Source organism: Ornithodoros turicata, chromosome 2 (genome assembly GCF_037126465.1).
Source record: "Ornithodoros turicata isolate Travis chromosome 2, ASM3712646v1, whole genome shotgun sequence".
Taxonomy (NCBI): Eukaryota; Metazoa; Arthropoda; class Arachnida; order Ixodida; family Argasidae; genus Ornithodoros; species Ornithodoros turicata.
Genome location: NC_088202.1, coordinates 61,832,443 through 61,853,636, shown reverse-complemented (window position 1 = coordinate 61,853,636; position 21,194 = coordinate 61,832,443). Strand labels below are relative to the sequence as shown.

At 46.2% G+C, this 21,194-nt stretch overlaps 1 protein-coding gene across 1 annotated transcript in view; it reads right to left on the bottom strand.

The window, feature by feature from the left end:
* LOC135383608 (serine-rich adhesin for platelets-like) overlaps positions 1 to 21,194 on the bottom strand; it is a 132,079-nt gene that overhangs the window by 9,811 nt on the left and 101,074 nt on the right. Inside the window, exons 7-9 of the mRNA XM_064613000.1 lie at positions 11,599 to 11,725; positions 6,544 to 6,726; positions 1,783 to 1,896 (exon numbers count right to left, since the gene is read on the bottom strand). Of these exons, the coding sequence (XP_064469070.1) occupies positions 1,783 to 1,896; positions 6,544 to 6,726; positions 11,599 to 11,725 (424 nt within the window). The remainder of the gene's footprint in view (positions 1 to 1,782; positions 1,897 to 6,543; positions 6,727 to 11,598; positions 11,726 to 21,194) is intronic.

Genomic DNA, 21,194 nt, shown 5'->3' with positions numbered 1-21,194 from the left:
GGTCTATGTTGGGACCGCTGCTCTTTTCACTGTTTATTAATGATATTGCTAAGGATGTTCCAGCGGAGATAAGGCTTTACGCAGATGACTGCGTCATCTATAAAGAGGTGACTTCACATAGTGATCAATTATTACTCCAAGAGTCTTTAGATAGAATCACTGCGTGGTGCAACAAGTGGGGCATGCTCATTAACTTCGGAAAATGTGCCAAAATGACATTTACACGCCGTTATTCTCCGCGCCTTTTTGACTCTAAAAAGACCATTCGGTTACAAATTTACAGTTACAAATACCTGGGTGTTATCCTTAACCCCAAATTCTCCTGGTCACCACATATAGAAATGATCTGTTCCAAAGTGCTGAAGAAGGTTGGCTATTTGAGGAAGACATTAAAATTTGCTACACCTGAAATTAGGTTACTTGCATACAAAACGCTAATACGCCTAGTCCTGGAATATGCATGCGAAGTGTGGGACCCATACAATACGTCTGATATTGCTAAACTTGACGCTGTGCAAAATAAGGCAGTACGTTTTATATTATCGCGTTACGATCCATGGTTTTCACCAAGTGCAGCACTTCGTGATCTTGACAGTACTCCACTAAAGGTTCGACGGCGTGCTCTTCGCCTTAGAACATTTCATTCTATTATTAATGGTAAAGTAAGAATTCCTTTTAGCAAATATTTATCATACGCAGGAACATCCTCACTCAGAAGCTCTCATCAACTAAATGTTGAGGGTGTTGACGTTAATGTTATTAATGTTGACGTAATGTAATTAATTAATGTTGACTTTTTTAAGTACAGCTTTTTTCCTCGTTGCGTTGAAGACTGGAACGCTCTGGATGGTTCTGTCCGCCAATTCTCCTGTGAATGCTTCTTTGATGCACTCCAGCAATAACCCCTTAAAGGGGTTGCAATATGTTTAAATAAATAAATAAATTATTGTAAAATATTTGTTTTTTTACGTCTACTCTTATGAACCATACTGGTCTTTTGAACCTTTCTGCATTGTAATTCTTGTAAACTATGTTTTTCGTGTCTACTGTATATGCAGTTTATGCAAAATCTCAATGCGTCTCTGGCTGTACGGGTCTGGGGCCTTCGTCAAGCTACAAGTAGCTTTTTTGCCCCAGCTCCCCCCATTTTAGTGGAATAAATTGAATTTGAAAAACTGAGCATTTCAGCAAGTATAGTGCGTTTCTGATACAGGTGGCGTCAAACAAAAAAGTCGTATTTAGTCCAGTGTCTCATTTTGTCCCAGCTTACCCCACAAGGGCAGCGAACATCCTGCATGCCCATCTGTCCCCCGTGAAATCATGCGATGCAGGTCAAATTATCCCTGCAGCTGCACCGGCTAAAGCTAACAAGGATCATGATCGGCCGTACGGCGTTTAGGTCGCCTGTATGTAACGCCGCGTAAGCAAAACAGGTCGTGTTAGAGTTGGAGCTAACCTTTCAATCATCAGCGGGACGACCGGTGTCGCAGTGCAGGCTCATCGCATTCGTCATACGCACGTGTCCTCTACATAATACGCACATTATACCCCATATAATCCGCTTTATATGCGCGTTAGCTTCTTATCAAAGACCGCAAAATTGATTTTTGCTGGCCCTAGAGTTATGGAATAAAATGGCTATGGGCCAGGACACCCAGAGTATAACAGCAACATCTAGGAGCGGTAAGAAAGAACAGACTGGATTATTGTCATGTGGGAGTCTCACTGGTGCCTTATTTGCGTCACAACCTCTGCTGAAAGCACGGATGTGATAACACACACCTTGGCTTTAATCGTGTCTTCTGTGTCGTAGCCTTCTACTTCTTGGTCATTTCTGCCAACATACGTTAAGCGGACGTTGTCTCGGATAATGTTGCTCCCAGAGACGTCGCAATCCTGGAAGAGCAGGTCATTGGGCATGCGTGCAAATTGAATATATTATAGCCAGCGAAATTGCGTTGGATGTGGGCGATTCCACGCGAAATGGTCGGCCCTCACAAAACTATCGCGAATTTTTACGCAATTTTTTTTAGCAGTCCCTAATAGTGCAAAACGACATACCACGAACCGTTTCATCCCAGATCCAAATGGTGGGTGCTAGGCACTAGCAAAGTTCGAGGTGCTGGCGAAAACCTTGCCTGGCGTGAACGGTAGCTCCGGCTCACAGAGAGCACCTAGAAGTGTGTTGTTTTCTTTTGCTTTTCGAGGAAACTATACTGTACACAACGTCGCAAATCCTGATTGTCATGATGTAATCGATCCTGGTATACACAGGTCGGAAGTTTGGCAACTTTCCTCCTATTTCGCGTTTTTTTTTTGTGGAAAATCAAACCATTAAATTTGAATGAATATTTTTTTTTCTTGCAAGGTCTCATGGAATACTTCAACAGGAAAAATCGAGAGACTAGTAACTTACTTTCGTAGTCATTGCAGGAAAAAAAGGGGAAGTATGCAATTTTTCCAAAATTCGCAACAATTGAGCGTAAAACAGGCAATGAAAATTCGGAAGAGACGCCTGAAACCGATGCAGTTATATTATAGAACGGGCCTTCCTCCACTCTAGAGGGCCATCCTCGAGATTATTAAAAATCTCGAGGGTGGTTTTTCGAGTGCAAGAGAATTCGTTTTCTTTTTCTTTTTTTTTTTCTTTTTTTGTAGTAGAGGGTACTACGACCACAGTGACCCAGTTGCATGTATCCGGTGGGGTGCTATATTTGTTTCTTGGGCTCCGGTGTTAATTCTTTTAATTCCCAATTTCTCTCTGGTCTGGTTGGGTTTTAATGAGCAAGCAATATGCTGTGGCACAGACTTCTGCAAGGTTACCATAGTCTTTTCTTCTATAGCATAACGCGCGTATTGCAATCCTGGGTGGTTAAAGTGTATGGCATTGTTTCCGGTGTACAGAGCGCCGGCGACGGAGATTGGGGATTAGCGGTGATGGGCAGATCAAAGTAGTACTTTTTGTGGTGTGAGCTAAAGCCCTGCGTGGATGAGCTTTTTGAGATCCGCATCCTATCCGAAAAATCCTCGTCTCCCACGGCACGCAGCAATAGTTCAGTTTCTGTGCTCGATATATCTGGCCAATTTCTCAGGAAACAAACGCTATTTCCCGTGAGCACAAAACAGCACACACACAAAAAAAAACAAGACTAACAAAAACAGCTGTCACCGAACTTCATCCACATAGGCGACTTCGTCTCTCTCATTCTAACAGTGAAAACCCCGGAATGGCATAACTTTTCTAGCGAGGACAGTTCCTGAGCGTCCATAATGTTTATGTGCCAACACTAATCGCTGGCAGTCGATTATTGCTACATTTCATGTGTTGCAGAACAGACCCACTTGGGATCTTTGTGAACATGACATTCTTCTGAAAATGTCAATCTTCTAGCGGACACTTCTGTCACTCAGGATGTGATTTACTGTCGCTTCATGACTCCTTTTCTGCATCTGTGTGCAGTGGGACATATGATCTTATTGCGACGAATCCAGTTGCTCGTCCATTCCAAGCCTGCCAAGGCGAAGGGGGGGGGGGGGGGGAATATATATTTATTGAAAGGAAAGGCGAAGGGTAGAGCTTCATACACGGCGTTTGTGCCGTTATCCATCACACTGTCAGAGAGACCATAATATTTCATCTTGGCGCGGATCTTAAATGTATTTTTAACGCAAGTGTTCCCCGTGAACGTGCCTCAAACATTAGGTATCATGTGGACCAATTCCCCCCGCGTCAGTGGGTGTGGTTTTCCTTCTTAACGCAAGACTGCGAATCCTCTTGGGCATAAATAAGTGTTCCCTTGAGCGTTTAGCGAACGTGCCTCCAGTGACAAGTATCGCGTGGACGAGTTGCCTTCGTGGGTCAACGAGAACATGATATCTTCCCGGCGCAGGCATATGAATCCTCTTGAATCCAAGTGTTCCCAGAAGGTACGTGCGTCATTCGACGGAGATCTTGTAGACGGGGGTCTCCCAAAGGTGAACCCCCTGCGAAGCCATATCATTTTGCAAACATGCGAGTCTTCTCGAATGCAAGTGTCTCCAGAACGTACAGCTTGGGACAATAGTTTACGGAACACCAGTGCGTCGCATTTCTCCATTGGAGCTACAGCCTAGCAGCAAACGGCAGCGGACAGACATACTGGGAGATGGAGAATAGCTGATCACCCGTTTCTTATTCGATCTCTTCTTGATGGATAGCAGGAGGCCGCTCCGATGAAGAAACACGCCAGTGCCGTGTTCCGTAAACTTTTGTCCCAAGCTGTACGTGCGTCATACAACGGATATCTTATGGACCAAGGGCCCCCAAAGGTGAACCCGTTGCAAAGCCATACCCTTAATGTAGCTCGAATCCTTGGAGAGCGATTGTGAGACCTCGTCGCCGACTCCATACAAAGAATGCAGAGTATATATAACGCAATATAGTAGAAGCAAGGAGCGAAGTAGAAGTCGACTTCTACTTCGCTCCTTGTGAACTCCTTGAACTCCTTGAACTGACAGAGTTATATTCTTCAACGGTAAGCTCTTTACTTTGCTGTGCCCCCCTTTACGGCACTTCCGTATCAGATTATCTAATTCTCTAATTCTAATACTTTTGAGCTTGTATATATACCTTCTGTATTGCATTAATTTGCACTTGCTGCTGTCTGTCTGGTTTACCCTACCCGCTGTCCGAACCCGCATTTTGTATTTCAGCACGTCTCTTCCCATACGAGGGGACGGCCGTCACAATGCTACCAAAGGATACACGACAGCAAGCACATATTTAGCTGCCACGAATTAAACACACGGCACCAAGCACAGCAACACATTCTGCAACAAACGAAAAGTAGTGTCTATTGCAAGTGAAACGCAAGATCGGCGCCGAACGCGCACCTCGACTCGAGAAGCCAGAGATCTCTCCCAGGCGTACGAGCAGCTTGCGTACACCTTGTACTCTGTGTTCGGTACTTAGTGTGAAGCAAATTGGTGGCGCAGTCTGGCGGTTTATCCGCATCTGACGCGCTCCTGATCCAGGGCCATCCGCGCCCGATCCGCAGATCACAACAAGCGTCCATATTTCATCCGAACCCGCGAGTCTCTTGCGGATATCCTCGGGTATACGCTTCCATAAGCGGATGGTGCAGGGCTTTATAGAGCTGCGAGTCTCACTGGAACCTAGGACAGCATGGACGATGAACCACCGCCACGAGATTCCGTCGTTTCCAGTAGTTCTGCCATGTAAATGACGTGTTTGCATGTTCGTGTTTTCCGTCTAGCGTTATAATTTGTTAGGCTTTTCGTGGTTAATATTTTTGCTGAAGCATTTAATTGTGACATTTGAAGGGAACTTTGATCAACTGAACATGCATTTACGCGCTTAATATTCATGCTGGTGAAATGGAACTCCACAGTGCTGAACTGGGGGCATATTGCTTTGGTCCGGATGGTTGTTATATTGAGAACCAACCAGAAAAAAATCGGAAATACATGGAATTAAAACGGGAGCCCAAGAAACAAATATAGCACCCCACCGGATAGACGCAACGTGGGTCAGTGTGGCCGTAATACCCTCTACAACGAAAAAATTATGTTCTCTTATATACCAAAAAAAAAAAACCACGAGATTTTTTAATATGCTGTAGAGGAAGGCTCGTTCTATAAAACTGCGTTAGTTTCAGACTTCTCTTCTGACATCTTCATTGCGTCTTTTAGCTCGATTGTAGCGAATTTTGGAAAAATCGCATGCTTCCCCTATTTTTCCCGCAATAACTACGAAAGTTACGTGTCTTGCTATTTTACTGTTGAAGTATTCTATGAGGCGTTGTCATAAAAAAATATTCATTGAAATTTAATGGCTTGATTTTCCACACAGAAAAATCGCGAAATAGGAAGAAAATTGCGTAAATTCCGGCCTTTGTATAACAGCGCCGATTACAGCACGACAACCGGGATTGGGACACTGTCTAGAGCGTTGTATACACTATACGCAAAAGAAAGCCGCACACTTCTAGGTGCTTTCTATGAGCCGCAGCTGCCGTTCACGCCGGACACGTTTTTCGCTAGCGCTGCGAGCTTTGCTCGTGTCTAGCGCCCGCCACATTGAGATCTGGGAAGAAATGCTTCATGTTATGTCGTTTCGCACTATGAGGGACTGCTAGAAAAAATTAACAGACAGTTTTGTGGAGGCCGAGCAAGTCTGCTGGTTCATTTCGCGTGGACTCGCCCAGGTCTGAAATTTTCGCATTAGTTAAGTCTGAATATAGCCTCGGCTATGAATGAAAATAAATGAATGAATGAATAAAGCCCCAACCCAGTGCGTGGCCACAAAACTGTCATGGAGGTAAGCTTGGAGTGATATTCAGCGTGAAGGTGGCGCACGACATATGACCATGCGTAAGCCAACGTCTTGCTATCACAAGCGCGCATTGAAATACATAATGACAAACATTTCATCCCAGGGATCCAAAATGTTGTGTCTCCTCGCATAAGCTATTTATTGATGAATGTTGATTGATGTTTTCCTCTCTCTTCCTAGTTTCAGCAAATCACTGTGTGTCCACTTACTTGGGTATACCATAGTGCCACATTCATTTCTTTGCAGGAAACACCGTCTCCAATCGTCGCATTTTGGGATGTTCCGTACGTGTTTCGGTTGTATTTCGCTATCAAGCCGAACGTGGACAGGGATAACATTTGCGGAAGGCTGGTATCGATGGTGACCTTTTTCCGGAACTCTAGTGCCTGTTCCTGTGATACAAAATGAGTACAATTTAGTATAGCTCATGTATATTGGGTCTGGCACCAACACATTTTGTATGATCGTCAATTCGCTATTTGAGACACGCTGCCCATGATAAACATTGGAAACACACAAGAAAAGAGAAGGCTTTCAAAGTGACAGTCGCATCCTGAAACGGGTCTATCAAATTGATACCATAATGTTCAGCATCGCTCGTTGGTCCGCTCGGCCAATTTTCACGACCGGAAACGGCTTAGATATTAAATAAAAGTTCGAGATAAAAAGTTCACGGTTAACTGAGAACTTCGTCTGAATAGCAGGGTATATTTGTAGAATACTAGAGGTCTTTGATGTCGAGAGAAAACGTCCTGACGCCTGAACCGTGGAACGAGGCTAAGTATTGCAGAAATTCTTCCGAGTTTCTTAATGCGATTGATCTTGGAAGTGCCAGTGATCGGATAGATTTCTGTAAAAACCCAAACAGCAGGCCAATATTGGTCCAATATTGGACCCATATGGGCTGCCAGGATTAGCAATATTGGTACAATACGGGCTGCCAATATGGGGAGTGCAATCAGGCACCATATTGGACCAATATGGGCTGCCTACATTGGCAAGCCCATTCCGCTCATGTTGCGCCAATATTATCGTGATAACGCAACCGGTGGGTGCGTGTAATAATAAAGCATTATCCGGTATAATATCCGCCACTGAGATTACTTCTATCTTCTTTTTGCTTCTTCATTTCTGCGTATCTTCTTATTGATCCACGTTGCATAGCGTTACAAAAACACTGCATCGCCCTAAAAACGAAGAACAGGTGGTGCACCCGTCTTGCTGAAAAACCAAGGCAGTCCCACGGAACTGCCAATGCCAAACATCCCTCGGAAGCCTTCACTAGGATAGCAACAGTGTATGAACCAAACATTTAAAACCCGCTCTTAGAGTACAAAAGAGCGAAACACTTTCGTGACGATGACGGACATACGCCTCAGCAACCCACGCTGCCTGCAGTAACTTGAAAGCTCCTAGCGTTACACAAGAGACATCCCTTCCTCTCAAGCACTGTGTTTTTTTACTTGACTTGCCGCAATTCCGTTGTCGTTAGAGGAACCAGCGACATTTTAGGCCGAATGAAACTTTAGACCCGAGTATCCCGCATGCGTATTAGTTGTAGGACGCGTGATTTCGCTCAGACGACCACGCTCTCAGTCCACTCGACAGATTGGCATTGGCATCGCGGAGCAAGATGGCGACTGCTTGCAGCAAGTGGAAAGTTGGGTTGTTGAGTTACAGTGCATGTTACAGTGGGGGGGGGGAATATGTTTATTATATATAAAAAATAAGAGGGAAAGGTTAGCCACCGGTATGGCGGCTTGCTATTCCCAGGAAAAAAGGGGAAAAATAAAGGCAAACAACCGTCGTCTCATTTTCGACGCCCTTCATGGTCTGTCTCACCCAGGAGTTCGGGCCAGTCAAAAGCTCATCACCGCACGATTTGTTTGGTCCAAGATGAACGCCGACATCAGAGCCTGGACACGAGCATGCATTCACTGTCAGCAAACGAAAATTCAGCGCCACACCATCACACCTGTGTCAAGCATACCACTTCCCACACGTCGTTTTGACCACATTCATCTGGACCTTGTGGGCCCCCTACCACCATCCAACGGGTTCACGTACCTGCTTACTTGCGTAGACAGGTTCACCCGTTGGCCCGAAGCGTTCCCCATACAGGACATCACTGCAGCAGTCGTCGCTCAAGCTTTCGTCGCCGGTTGGATAGCGCGTTTTGGCGTCCCCACCACCATCACTACAGATCGCGGACGCCAGTTCGACTCTCGCCTATTCGCCGACCTCATGAAGACCCTAGGAATAACTCGAGTACGCACGACTGCCTACCACCCTGCAGCCAACGGGATGGTGGAACGTTTTCACCGTCAGTTGAAAACCTCTCTCCGCGCACACCACTCAACTCATTGGACCGAGACCTTGCCAATGGTCCTCCTTGGTATTCGGTCCGCCTTGAAGATCGACCTCCAATGCTCGTCAGCCGAATTAGTGTACGGTGACACCCTGCGTTTACCCGGCGAATTCTTGCAAAGTTCTTCATCGCGACTCTGCACCGGCCTTCCCGACCCGCAGCAGTACGCCGAGGCCCTCCGTGACATCATGGCCAAACTACGCCCTGTACCCCCCGGACACCACCTACCACCCACGTTTTCGTCAGTCAAGACCTGAAGACGTGCACCCATGTCTTTGTGCGCCGCGATGCCCTCCGGAAGCCCCTCGATCCTCGCTACGATGGCCCTTACCTCGTCGTCAAGCGTTACAGTGGGATTGCCACGTATGTTGACTTTTTCGAACACTGTGCATCATCAGCGGGAAGTTGTTGGATGTAACGACGTATTCAATTGGACATTTCACGCGCTTCAACGTCCAATCTTGCCGTGCTGCTTGGACATTTGTTCAACACGGGCATGTACCATTTTCTGCATTTTCAGTCATTATGAGGCGTACACCTGCAATATGGGGGAAATCCTGCCAAAACGGGTCCCCTATTACACCCGTATCGCCAATAATGCTCCAATATTGTATGCTGCTTGGGACGGGACGCATGAAGGGAACATAGACGACAGCATGCGCAGTGTTCTCTCCGTGCTCATGGGCGTGCTCAGGCACCTTCCGCGCTTCACCGTGTTTCCTGACGAGCACCAACTCCCACAACCTAAAGCGTTCACAAAGGTTTAGTTTCATTGTGTAAACATTTATTATTGCTTTGAGCTAAATTATTTTGTTACATTTATTACACTTTTTTATTGCTACTTAGAACTGTGAGTGAGTGGCACATGTGTATAGCGGCCGCCATCTGATGCATAAACCATACGCAAATACTACGAAAGCGAACCGTCCCCAATGAGCAAGTGGTAGCCATGCGTCTGAGCCCGGAGGACACCACAAAGCGTGTAATAATTACGGCAGTGTATACAACTGACCAACTCGTGGCTTTCTCACCATTCACCGGAAGCGTATGTGCTGGAGCGCACGTAGTAAAGCCCTGTCTATGGAAAGTAAATGTATTGTCAGACGATTCTGTCCGTCAGTTTCTTCGTGTTTGTCACCATGCCACGTTTTGGTTAATATTACATTTTGTTTTTTGTTTTCTTACCATGCCACAAACGCGCGCTCATTTATGAAGTCCTGTTCCATGATCTAATTCACGACTAAGGCTACGCTAGACTGAAAGCAGAGGTGGCTTACAATCTGAACGCCAATTACTGTGTTAGCAAGGTTAAGTTGTACCCCTGCCAGACAGCCAGGTTTACGGCCGTAGATACAAACGACAGTTAGCTTTGTGACAGACAGCAAAGACGACGTCCGTAGCCAAAAACCGAGTTTTAACGGTGACGGCGTCCTCAGCACTCCGTTGACAGTGTGCCCTGAAGACGGGCAAAGCCTCGTGATCCGACACTACTCAACAAATCCTGCCATTTTTTGTCAACCCGACGTGTGTTCTTCATTTATGAGATGAAATTATGTCGACAAACGCTTGTACGGCTGCTGCTTTTTAACGTTCAATGCTTCGCTTTGTGCGCTGTTTTGTTGTGGAGCTTCTTTCGGACGCGTGCCCCCGAACGCCAAAGAGTGGCCGTGGTGTCGTTTGCTACGCTCGCGCTTGTGTTTGAAACTGGTTTTCGTGCTCTCCTCGTTTTTAGAATATAAAGCGGTAACCGCGTAGGACGATTTCTCGACAGAAGGGCGGCCACCGTCACCGTTTTGCCGGTGAGCCGACGCCAGCAATGGGAACTCACCGATTTCTTGACGACAGCGGTGGACAGAAAAATCCGGCGAAGAGCGGAAGCGCCCGCTCGATGGCAGCCAATAGGACCGCTCCACAGGCTACCGTTCCACGAGCGGACGTGGCGGGCATTTCGGATGCCCGTATGACCAACCTGGGAACTGGGAAGCATGGTATCGCCCGCCTGCTGCTGTTTGCGAATATGCTTTGATCGCAACATATTCTTTTGTGTGCCACTATAACTTTTCTATGTGTAGCAAAATATTAATCAGTTCATTTGAAGTGAATATTTAACACGGACTAACGAAATATCCGCTAGGGCGCCACAGCCCGCATCAGTTGAAATCTGTGCATGCGGTTCGTCCCGCCGTTTCTTCGTCAGAGTTGTAGTGCAGGTGACAAAGTTGGCCGTTTTTCTATTGAGAAATCATCGTATGCGGTTCCCGCTTTACTGTTAAATTTTCGCAAAACAAACTGACAAAAAAGAACAATGGAAGCTGAGCAATCGTCAACGGCGTGGTGGATAAATGACGAAACCAAGTCGCCAATTTCCATTTGGGAGTGGTGCATCAGAAACCTCCGTCGCCAGAATCGCGACGCCCTCATATATCAGGAAATGGTTAACCAGCTTGAACCATTAGGAATGAAGAGAAGAAAGAGTCAAGTCCACAGTAAGATCAAACACTTGACACGGAAGTACAGCTGACAACCGTACACGTGCACAGGACATGTGCACATCGCCCACGGCAATGCGGTGTTTTGCGTTAAAAAAAAATGTAATAAGCAAGATTTTGCTGCTTTGATGTCATTACAGCTAAAATTAGAACGGACATTTATAACTGGGCGTAACACATATTCCTATCATCATCGCTATCAGAATGCCCGTCAACATTGTCCGTTGGCTGCTGTCTGGCACCGTTGCACGATTTACGGCCGTATTTCATGTACAGACTTCCCTTACGTCCGTAAAGCTTACGGCCGTAAACGTGGCTGTATGACAGAATACCTCTGTATTACCGGAGTGTAGGCATTGCAGGGTCGTGTTGCTCACTCTTCGTTTAGAACCGCGTTCCACACTTACGAAGGTTGGTTGTTCTGGTATCGGTGCGTCGCTCCAGAGTGACGGACCAGTAGAGACGCAAGGAGATATTGTATAGAGAGTCTTAACGTAGGTCGAGCGAAAGAGAATAGCATCGGGTTGTCCTTCCCTGAAAGAAAAGGAGATGGGGGAGATGGGGTCAAGCGCCGATTGAACACTATCTTGATAGCCCGTTTTATTCTATAGCATGCAACGACATTCATGTAAAGTGAAGACGCCGCTTAGACATTCTCCACGTGAACCGTACGAAGTAGCTAACACAGCATGCAGGGCATTCTGCTATAGTTTTGAAATGCTTGAACAAATGTTTCTTTCAAGATGGACTGTACCCATGAGCTGCTCATCCTTGAAGTTAACAACTAAAGGAGCAATGATGTGACAGTTAACAGCGATCGAAATCGCAATATTCGCACTACCGTGCGTTATAGCTGTGCAATCGAATTTACAACAAAAGAAAAGAAACGGTAGGAGGCCACGGACGGCCGTCACGACGCTCTCGTTATGCCGAGTGGGCGCCGTGTCTTGTTTCTCCCGTTTTTTTTCTTCGCAGCTCACGCGTCGCTTATACATGCTTGAGCTGTGTCGTCTACATCACTGGTCACGTGAGGGGAGTAGCATATGTCACGATGTCCTCTCGTTCTGCGATGTGCTCTTTACACGAGGATAATGATTTCATTTTTAAAGGTGAACAGAGCCCCGAGCGCTCGTTCTGTAGATCAGCTGCGCACATCGTTGTTTCGCAGGACCTCACTTTCGTCGGAGAGCACTCTGCACCGAAAATCGAAAAAAAAGAGGAGCAAGGGGGGGGGGGGGGGTGACCTCAGTGCTCTTTCTCAAACTCGGCACCGTGTCGATCTCGACTGATCGTCACCAGCTAACGTAGCACACGCGATACACTTATCACACTCATGCGCCCCCTAAAGAAAAGTCAAGAAGATGGATGCACGCTTCCGAGAAGGTGGCTCTGTGGTCTTCGGAGCATTAAACTTTTTGTCCTGGAAGTTCGGCGTTACTCTCGCCGCTGTGCTTGACAATTTATACAAACTGACTATATTGCGCTATGTTCACGGTCAATACGCAATCTACGAAGGGACCTCCCACCTTCAGTTGTTGGTGACGCCGAATGGAGAACAATCGGATATTCCTCATGTCTGGTGGCTCCGCCAGCGCAGTTGTTGGAATGACGGTTTGTAAGGATCGTGCGTAAGGGCTCCGTGTCCTCGGAGTATGTTTTGCTGCACGGTCCGTGAGTGTTGTTCGTAGTTTACTTTTTGCGAGAAGGTAGAAGTTTTCGTCGTTTTTAATTTGTGAAAAGTGAACAAGATGCCCACAAAAAGAATGATCGGCGGTATCGAAAAGGCGTTTATCGTTACGCGGCAGAACTTGCAGACAAAGACATTTACATCGCGATCACATGGCGACGTGAACGTCCCACCACTTCAAAATGAGAATTTGTATGCCATCTATGGGGAAAATGGGGGGGAAGAAAAGTCTAGACCAAGCAGGCCTCGGGGATTGCCGAAATGACCTCAAGACGCTGCTATTTCCAGTGGATTCACTAGATTAGGTACCCTGTTCAGTGACAACAATGTCGCGATGCCTCTACCCTTCTAGGAATTGGGTTCACACGCTCTACACGAATGCTTGACGCATATTTAACTGAAAGGCTGCTGCACAGTGGACTTAGTTTGAGAGCCACCTGCTTATTGCGTAAGAGGCAGCTTCTAACCCAGGGACGCACGGAAAATCTTGACACAAAAGAAAATTTATGCCGTCAACCAAGCTGGTGCTCTATGCGGGCCACGACGTCGTTTCGCATCGCAGCTCGTCATCGTCACGACGCCGCTGGCGGCACGACACCCTCGCAATGGTCAGCGACATGATTCAAGCAAATCATCATTTGTCTACTCTCCGTTTCCCATTCCAGGTACATTAATGCTCCAGCACTCTCCGTACCAGTGCACGCTTTGCAGCTTCAAAAATTGAGAACTATTTTCAATATAACAAATGTCGGTACTTTCATTGAATTTCATTCTTGTTATGGAATAAACTCCGCGTTTACGCGTAAGATGAAGGCAGTTCAAAGTCATAAATACAAGCCAGTCAGAAAAATGTCGTCCGACTTATCGGTCAGCACTTGCCAACTCCCGTGTCTACAAGAAAGCACTCCAGAAAGAGCTCAAAAAAAGAATGGTTGACCACTACATGGTAAGTTTTGCAGTTTTCTGAGTTAGGAAGATATTACCGAGACGGTATTAACGTTTCTATGTGTGTCATGGACGATTAACATCAAATATATTTGTAATCTACGTTCGAATTACAAGAACGACAAGGTCTGAAACTCAGAAGGTCCAGCTGCTGGTCTTCACGGAACAATACCCAGAGCTGTGTAACTACCGCACGTTCAAGTCGCTGGAGACGAAACAATACATAAACTGTCTCACAGGAAGAGCTAAAATGGCTTCCGGGTGGCAAATGCTCTCAAAGAGGTGGAGGTAGCGCGTCCGCAGGAATGCACGGGATGGCCTGACGAACATGAGGGGCACTGGTTCAGCTGGCCCCATGGCCGTAAACGAGAGAACAGAGCCCGAAGAGAAAGATGCAGCGGGCGTCGTTCGGACGTTGCATTTTCTCTCCGGGGTCTGTATTCTCATGTTATGACCCTGGTTGGCTCGGACACAGTGGCAGGCGTTACTGACGATGCAGACCTCAGTGAAGAGAGTATGTTGTTGGACCCAAAAGTAGGTGTTTTGGTTCACTCCAGATATCCGCTATATTAATTATTGAAATCAGTAAAAACCACAGGACCCCCCGTGCTGGGCACACGAAAGAACGAAAAAAAAAAAAAAAGAACACACACAGAACACCGAAGTTTTATTCCCTGAAATAACACACATTTATGCCATATATTTCTTTTGTTCTCCACTTCCGACTCACGTTTGTCATTCTTTTTCCTATGATAAACTTCTGATTGATAGATAGGATCTTTGCTTATAGGACCCTACTCTCATTCCCAGTTCCCTTGGCTTCCCGATACAGCAAAGCAATATGTCTTGTCCTTTTATGTAGAATTCTTGTTTCGTTTAACATATACGTTCACACAAGTTACAATATTGAAGGTGCTCCGCCAAATTTCGTTTTTTCCTTAACGGTAGAATCTTTTAGCCCAGTGTTGTCACATCAGGTGATCTGTCGTTTTTCTTTTCCACACTTAACTGGGATGCTGTACAGTACACCCATGCTGCACTCCTTAAATTTCGTTTGACGTTGGATTTGGCACCAGTTTTGCCATATTAATTTGATTGATATTGACGTTAGGTTTTCTGTTTTCTGCAACAGGACATCAAAAGTGAATTTCTTACGAAACTCTAACCCTGTATTTCTAACCTCTGTGATGCTTCATGTACGGATGGGTCTACCCTTATCTTTCTCTTGGCTTCTCCCTCTTTTCTTTGTTTTTCGTTCGACGCTTTGTGATATACCCTTTTGGTGACGTCCATGACCAATTATTTTCAGAAACCTGCTTCCTCTAACATTTCAGTCAGTTCAGTGCTCTCTCTCTGACTGTCTGTCTGCATGTCTGTCTGTGCGTGCGTGCATGCGCGCGCTGTAATCCGGTATGCAGGCAATAAGCATTCTGTGACTATTATCGATTTTCATAATGACCATCCGGCCGGACTTTCACTCAACTCTTTTCAATCTCTGTATGAAATATCGAAGTGCAGTGCATTCGCGTGTGATGCTGCTACCATATCCATTGTGGCTTTTTACAGGCACACCTCCAGCTACCAGAATACATTAATGTTGCACCACGAGAGCAGGAACCGTGCACCTGTGGTATACATATGCACAGTCAAATATTATCAGTTAATAGAAACTGATAGTTAATGGGCGTTGAAGATTGGCCGAGACTTTTATTTCTTTAAATACAATGGCAAATTGAGGAAGTACTAAGTACCGTCAGTTTTTCAAACTATTTGCCGAGCGCGTCTAGGAACCGCTGCCATCGCTGTAGAAACTCTTCGATGTATATGACGTAGAACGAACTGAACGGCTGTTGTAGCCGCTTCAGGAAATCTTCGCTGGAGAACTTCATCTATGTGGAACGTCTCTCCTCCAAAGTGTTGTTTAAGGGGTTCAAACAAATGGAATTCCGTCGGGTCAAGATCTAGGCTGAAAGGCGCATGGAGCAGAACCTCACAGCGGATTTCGGTCAGGGGTGCTACCGCCAAATTCGCCGTATGAGGTCGGGCGTAATCATGAAAAATTAGCCTTCCGGACAACATCCCGGACCTCTTTTTGCGAAATGTATTTGGCACGGTACACTCCATCAACATGGAGCAGTACTGGGAATCAATCGTGAATCGTGACACTTTAATTGCCTCCACTAAGTCTCCACTGCTCCACTTCCCAGAAGATCGTTGTATCTTGCTTTTCTTTGATGACTGAGAGGCCTTATGCCTAATTCAAACTGCATCTTCTCTCTGGATCGTGCGGCTACCGCATGATCCGCTGTCGGACCAGACGTTGTTCAGACACATGCGTTCTTGATACGGAAATAAGCGTTGTGTTTGATCAATCACGCATCCATTCTACAGACAGCCATGAACGGGCAACAGTGATGTGGCCGTCGAAACTTGAGTTGTACTTAAGCGTATCTATGGCATACGGAGCAATTAAAGCTTCTTGTTTCGCCAACTTGCTTCGAATGGGGGCTGCCCTGTAGGAAAAGGAACGGCGACAGCACAGTAGTGATGCACTTGCGCAGTGAGTCTGCGCTCATTGGTCAGCTACATAGCCTCAGGTAACCCGTACCGCATGGAGTTCGGTCGACCTCTACCTCTTGGGTTGCGTGTGCTTTTTGGTTCGCCGTATTTCAATGCCATGACAACCGTTCCGCGCCGCGTCCGTAGCCCATGAAAATACAAGGGTGTGTCCTCATTCCATGCGGTTTCTTTTTGTCTCCGGATCGTCCATGAGTCACCCAGTTTCATCACATGTGATGATTGATTGCAAAAATTCCTCCCTCTCGGAATGAAACTGGTTGAGCAGCTGCCCAGACATTACCATGCCCGCTAACTTACTGGTCGGGGAACCCGTCTTGCACAGACTTCGCTGAACAGTGGTGTGAATGATTGTCTCCACACTCCCCATGTTTTCCTGCGCGTTTCTAGAAGTACCCGTCTACAACTATACTTTGTATGCACATTACCTGTGATGTTCGAGTTTCACTGTTGGGATCAATGGCAGCTCCAAAATCGCCCTCATTGGATTCGTCATGATCGCCCCTATTTTCAGGAGCCATTATGTCAGTCTCCTAAGTTGGCACAGGCAAATTATAAGAGTGACATACGCTGCGCAGAACTGTACATGCATAGTAATGATGTTGCGGCTCTGTCTGGTACGAAATGTAGTGCACGGCAACGGTGCAAATACCAGAACCGTATCTTCAGCACTCCAAAGCATTTCTCAATCCATCTGTGGTGCTGCTGTGGGCCTTATGCGCTTCTCCTTTGTCTGCTCTAGGAGACCGAAAAGTAATCATCAGGCAGGGCTCAAGTGGGTAACCGAGCTCACCTATAAAGCATATAAAAAGGGGTATGCTAACATCATTTCCTGATACTGATCCTTTAACGAAGTTTCATCTTTTTAAACCAAGCTCTTCTCATGATACTAATCACTTAACCAAGTATTGTGTTTTTAAACAAAGTTTTTTTTTCCCTTGATGCTTAATCCTTTACGAAGTTTTATGGTTTATAACCAGATTTTGTACTTTGTGTAATGTGTTCTGCATTTGCAAATTTGCATTAATCGATATGCAATTACTCTTCTATGTTACTCATGCGTGTTCAAATATGCGTCTTCTATGTTACTCAGTTGCGTAAATGGTTTCCATTCCACACTACTGAAGTCACTACTGCATTCTGTTACTGTGTATCAGAATGTGCTTATTCTTTCTTAGTGGAATAAACACTTCGCATTTCTCCACACGCTGTTACTGTAACCTTCATGTTACCTAACAGCCGCTTGGCACACAAGCACTTTGGCGAACCCAGCACATGGCCCAGACGACAGCGCAGTGACAATTTCCTGGGCATCTTGTATTTGTGTGGAGTATTCCACGACTCGCAACGCAAATCTGCCCCATACGTAGAACTCTGTTTGTAGCATCGCTTGAACGTCTTTAAACAGTTTATACTTTTAGGAAGTGCATACCGTAATTCAAGTAACATTTACTTACTCCTAGCACGTTGAATTTATGGTACCTCTTATGCCAGTAATAGTTGTCATCAATGAAGCGTTGATCCGTTGTGGCTGGTGAAAGGACTGAGACTGCTGTCCCCTCTGCTGCGCCTGCATGAAGAGCACAATTATGAATAAACAACACAATATGGGTAGTAGTTCTCTCACATAGCTAGCATGAGGCATAAAGGGTACCACGATTTACAGCCAAGATATATTGTTCTACATTGATCTCGACCATGAGATTATGCGCATTTGAGACAATTTAAATCATGTACGACATATATGCATTTAATAATTTATCCGTCAGAATGTTTCGAACACAAAACTCTTTCTGCAAAAACAGTATTTTGTATGAGAGGTCCGTGAATCCCCGCCTCAAACATTTCCATCTGCCTACTCTTGACGGATTGATCAGTTTTCCAAGCGGTCAACTGGCGTAACTGCCATCTCTAGCGACCACCCAACGAGTCATCAATATACAGCAACCAGGTGGTGAAAAGATCAAACAAACGACATAATGCTGCTCATGCTTTCGCCAGGGCCAACGCCTCCAAGAAGAACGGACAACCGTGTCATAGCCGTTGGAATACTGTACGAAAGCTTAGGTTTCATTGAAATTAGGTGTTACTGTTAGTAGTAGGGAGCTATTACGCACAACGACGTCCTTTTTCTAATCCAATCCTAGGAATTCCTGTTCTAATTTAATTCTAATCCAATTCTAAGCCAAAATCCACTTTTAAGAAAACAAAATCCAGTTCTAAGCCAACCCAATACAGTTGGAATCCAACACAAGCCAAATCCAAAGCCATCTGATTGGTCGCCATTAGCTCCACCCACTTCACGCTGATTGGCCCACGCTGAGCCTACTGATCGTTGATTGGTTTACCGTAGCTCCACCCCTTTATGCTAATTACTTGGCTCCCCCCTTCACGCTGATTGGCCCACGCTGAACCTACTGATCCTTGATTGGTTCATCATAGCGCTGCCCCTTTATGCTAATTACTTTGGCTCCGCCCACTTTATGCTGATTGGCATACGCTGAGTCTCTATGCTAATTAGCCAGCTCCGCTGATTGGTCCGCGCTAAGCCTACTCACCCCAATTGCTCCTCTTCTCCACAGACTTCTAAGCCCCACCCGATTGGCCCGCGCTAAGCCCGCCATAATGGCTAGCGGGCCCTGATTGGCCTACTGAACATAGCCTTCACCGGCGCTTCAGATGGTGCGCGGATCGCTCGGCGGTGGCTTCAGATGGTTCTAACCCAATTTGGGTATCTCTATCTCATACGTCCAAACGTACGTCGTGCCACCAGATGGCGCGACTCAGGTGCATCAACTCCGCGCAATTCCGTTTGAGGCGTCACACGAGCGAGAGAACTTCGTCGAGATGTGCTGCCACATATTGTGCTCCCGTTTCACCGCAAACAAGTTGCGGGACATCATACGCGAAATCTTGGATGAGTACCTGTCAGCTTACAGGGAGCAATCACTGCGCGAGCTTCAGGAACTATGTCAGGAAGAAATAAGAGTCCTGGAGACGATCATCAATCGCGCTACGAGCCATGGATGAAAATAAAGATGCATCACACCTCGCTACACAGTCTGCTCAAGTTATTCCACGATGCGCATGCAGTTCCAGCACCCCGCTCGAATTCTCATCTCCGGCGCGTCCATGTGTGGGAAGACGGTGCTCACGCAGAATATAATGAGACACCCCGACTTATTTAGCGTTCAACCGCAGGAGATACTCTACGTACGAAAGTATGCAGCCAGCTGGGAAAAGGATTTCGAAGGTGTGGAGTTTATGGACAGGATACCCGCAGATTGGGATGAGCGATATCCCACTCTCATAGTTATTGACGATTAAATCACGGAAAAGGGGGTTCTATCGGAGGTAGAGTTGCTGTTTGTGCGTGGTAGCCACCATAAGAATGCGTCCGTGATCCTGATCACACAAGCCTTGTTGTATCACAACGCCACTTTTCGAATGATATCGCTGAACGCCAGCTATATCGTATTGTTCCGGAACGCAACAACGGATCGAAACCTTCGGACGTCAAGTATTCGGGAAACAGGGGCTCTCCTATTTTCTCGACGCATATAACCAGGCGAGGGAGAAGGCACACGGTTATTTAGTTGTAGATCTTCACGCGCAAACACCTCCCTCTCGTAGTCTGCGAACGGGTATTTTATCGCACGACCGGCAGTTCCTGTTTACGCCCGCGAAATGACGGCCGATCTTAGAAGACATCTCACGCTCCTCAAAGTATTGGCCGCCAGCAAACCGACGCACCGTGCAGAGTTACTTAAAGAGCTCAGCTGCGACGACATTCGAATCCTTTCGGAAATCTGTCTGAACATTCTACGCGGAAATATCCCACTTTCGACGGAACTTCATAAAAACCTGAAGAAACACAAAAAAATCCTCCGCTTCCTCGCTTACAAGTCACTTCATAAGTGCCCCAGGCAGTTGAAGAAATATATTAGGGGACAACGAGGTGGTCTCATTCCCATACTTCCACTGCTCCTCTCAGGGCTATCAAGTCTCGTGGCAGGAGTCGCTGAGCAAGCGATATCCAAAGCCATCGGTCATGGCTCATAGAATAGAAATAGGTGAAGTTCTGAAATCTAACGATTCGGACGATGTAAAAGTGGGCAAAATACTGGAAGCCCTCTATTACTTGCTGAAGCGTGCTCACTCTCATCCTCCTCCTCCTCCTCCTCCTCTCGAACCTGTCCATTCGGCTCCCGAACCAGAACCCAATCAATTCGATTTTAATCTTCTACCCTCCAGCGTTGATAAAGCACGCGCGAAATCTGTGCTAAAAGAATTGAAGAAAGTTTTCACCTGGCAGGCGGATAATGTGCTAGTATATAGAGGGAATCGAATCAATCGCTCAAACATTGTGGACCTTGTGAGCTACTTAGCACGTCACAGCGCACTCATCAAGAAACCCAGTTGGTACAAAAAAGTATCGAAAATTATAAGCGCTCTGAAAATACACCGGATTGCTCGCTGGAGCAAATATGGGGCCCTATAGAAAGATCAAGGAGAAAGTGTTAGGTGGAGTGGATCGGTACCGCGCAGAAGCGTCGAACAGCTGAAAAAAGAAGATGCTTACACCCTTCACAAGCCAGTGAAGAAAAAATTTCAGCGGCGCTCCATCATCGCAACTCAGGTGAGGGATTTGTATCAGGCAGACCTTCTGGATATGCGTAAATATCAGAAATTTAAGAAGGGCTTCAGGTACATCTTAACAGTCATAGATACGGTATCGAGGTACCTGTACATGGTCCCCATTTGCACAAAGCGCCCGCAAGACGTAAAGAAAGC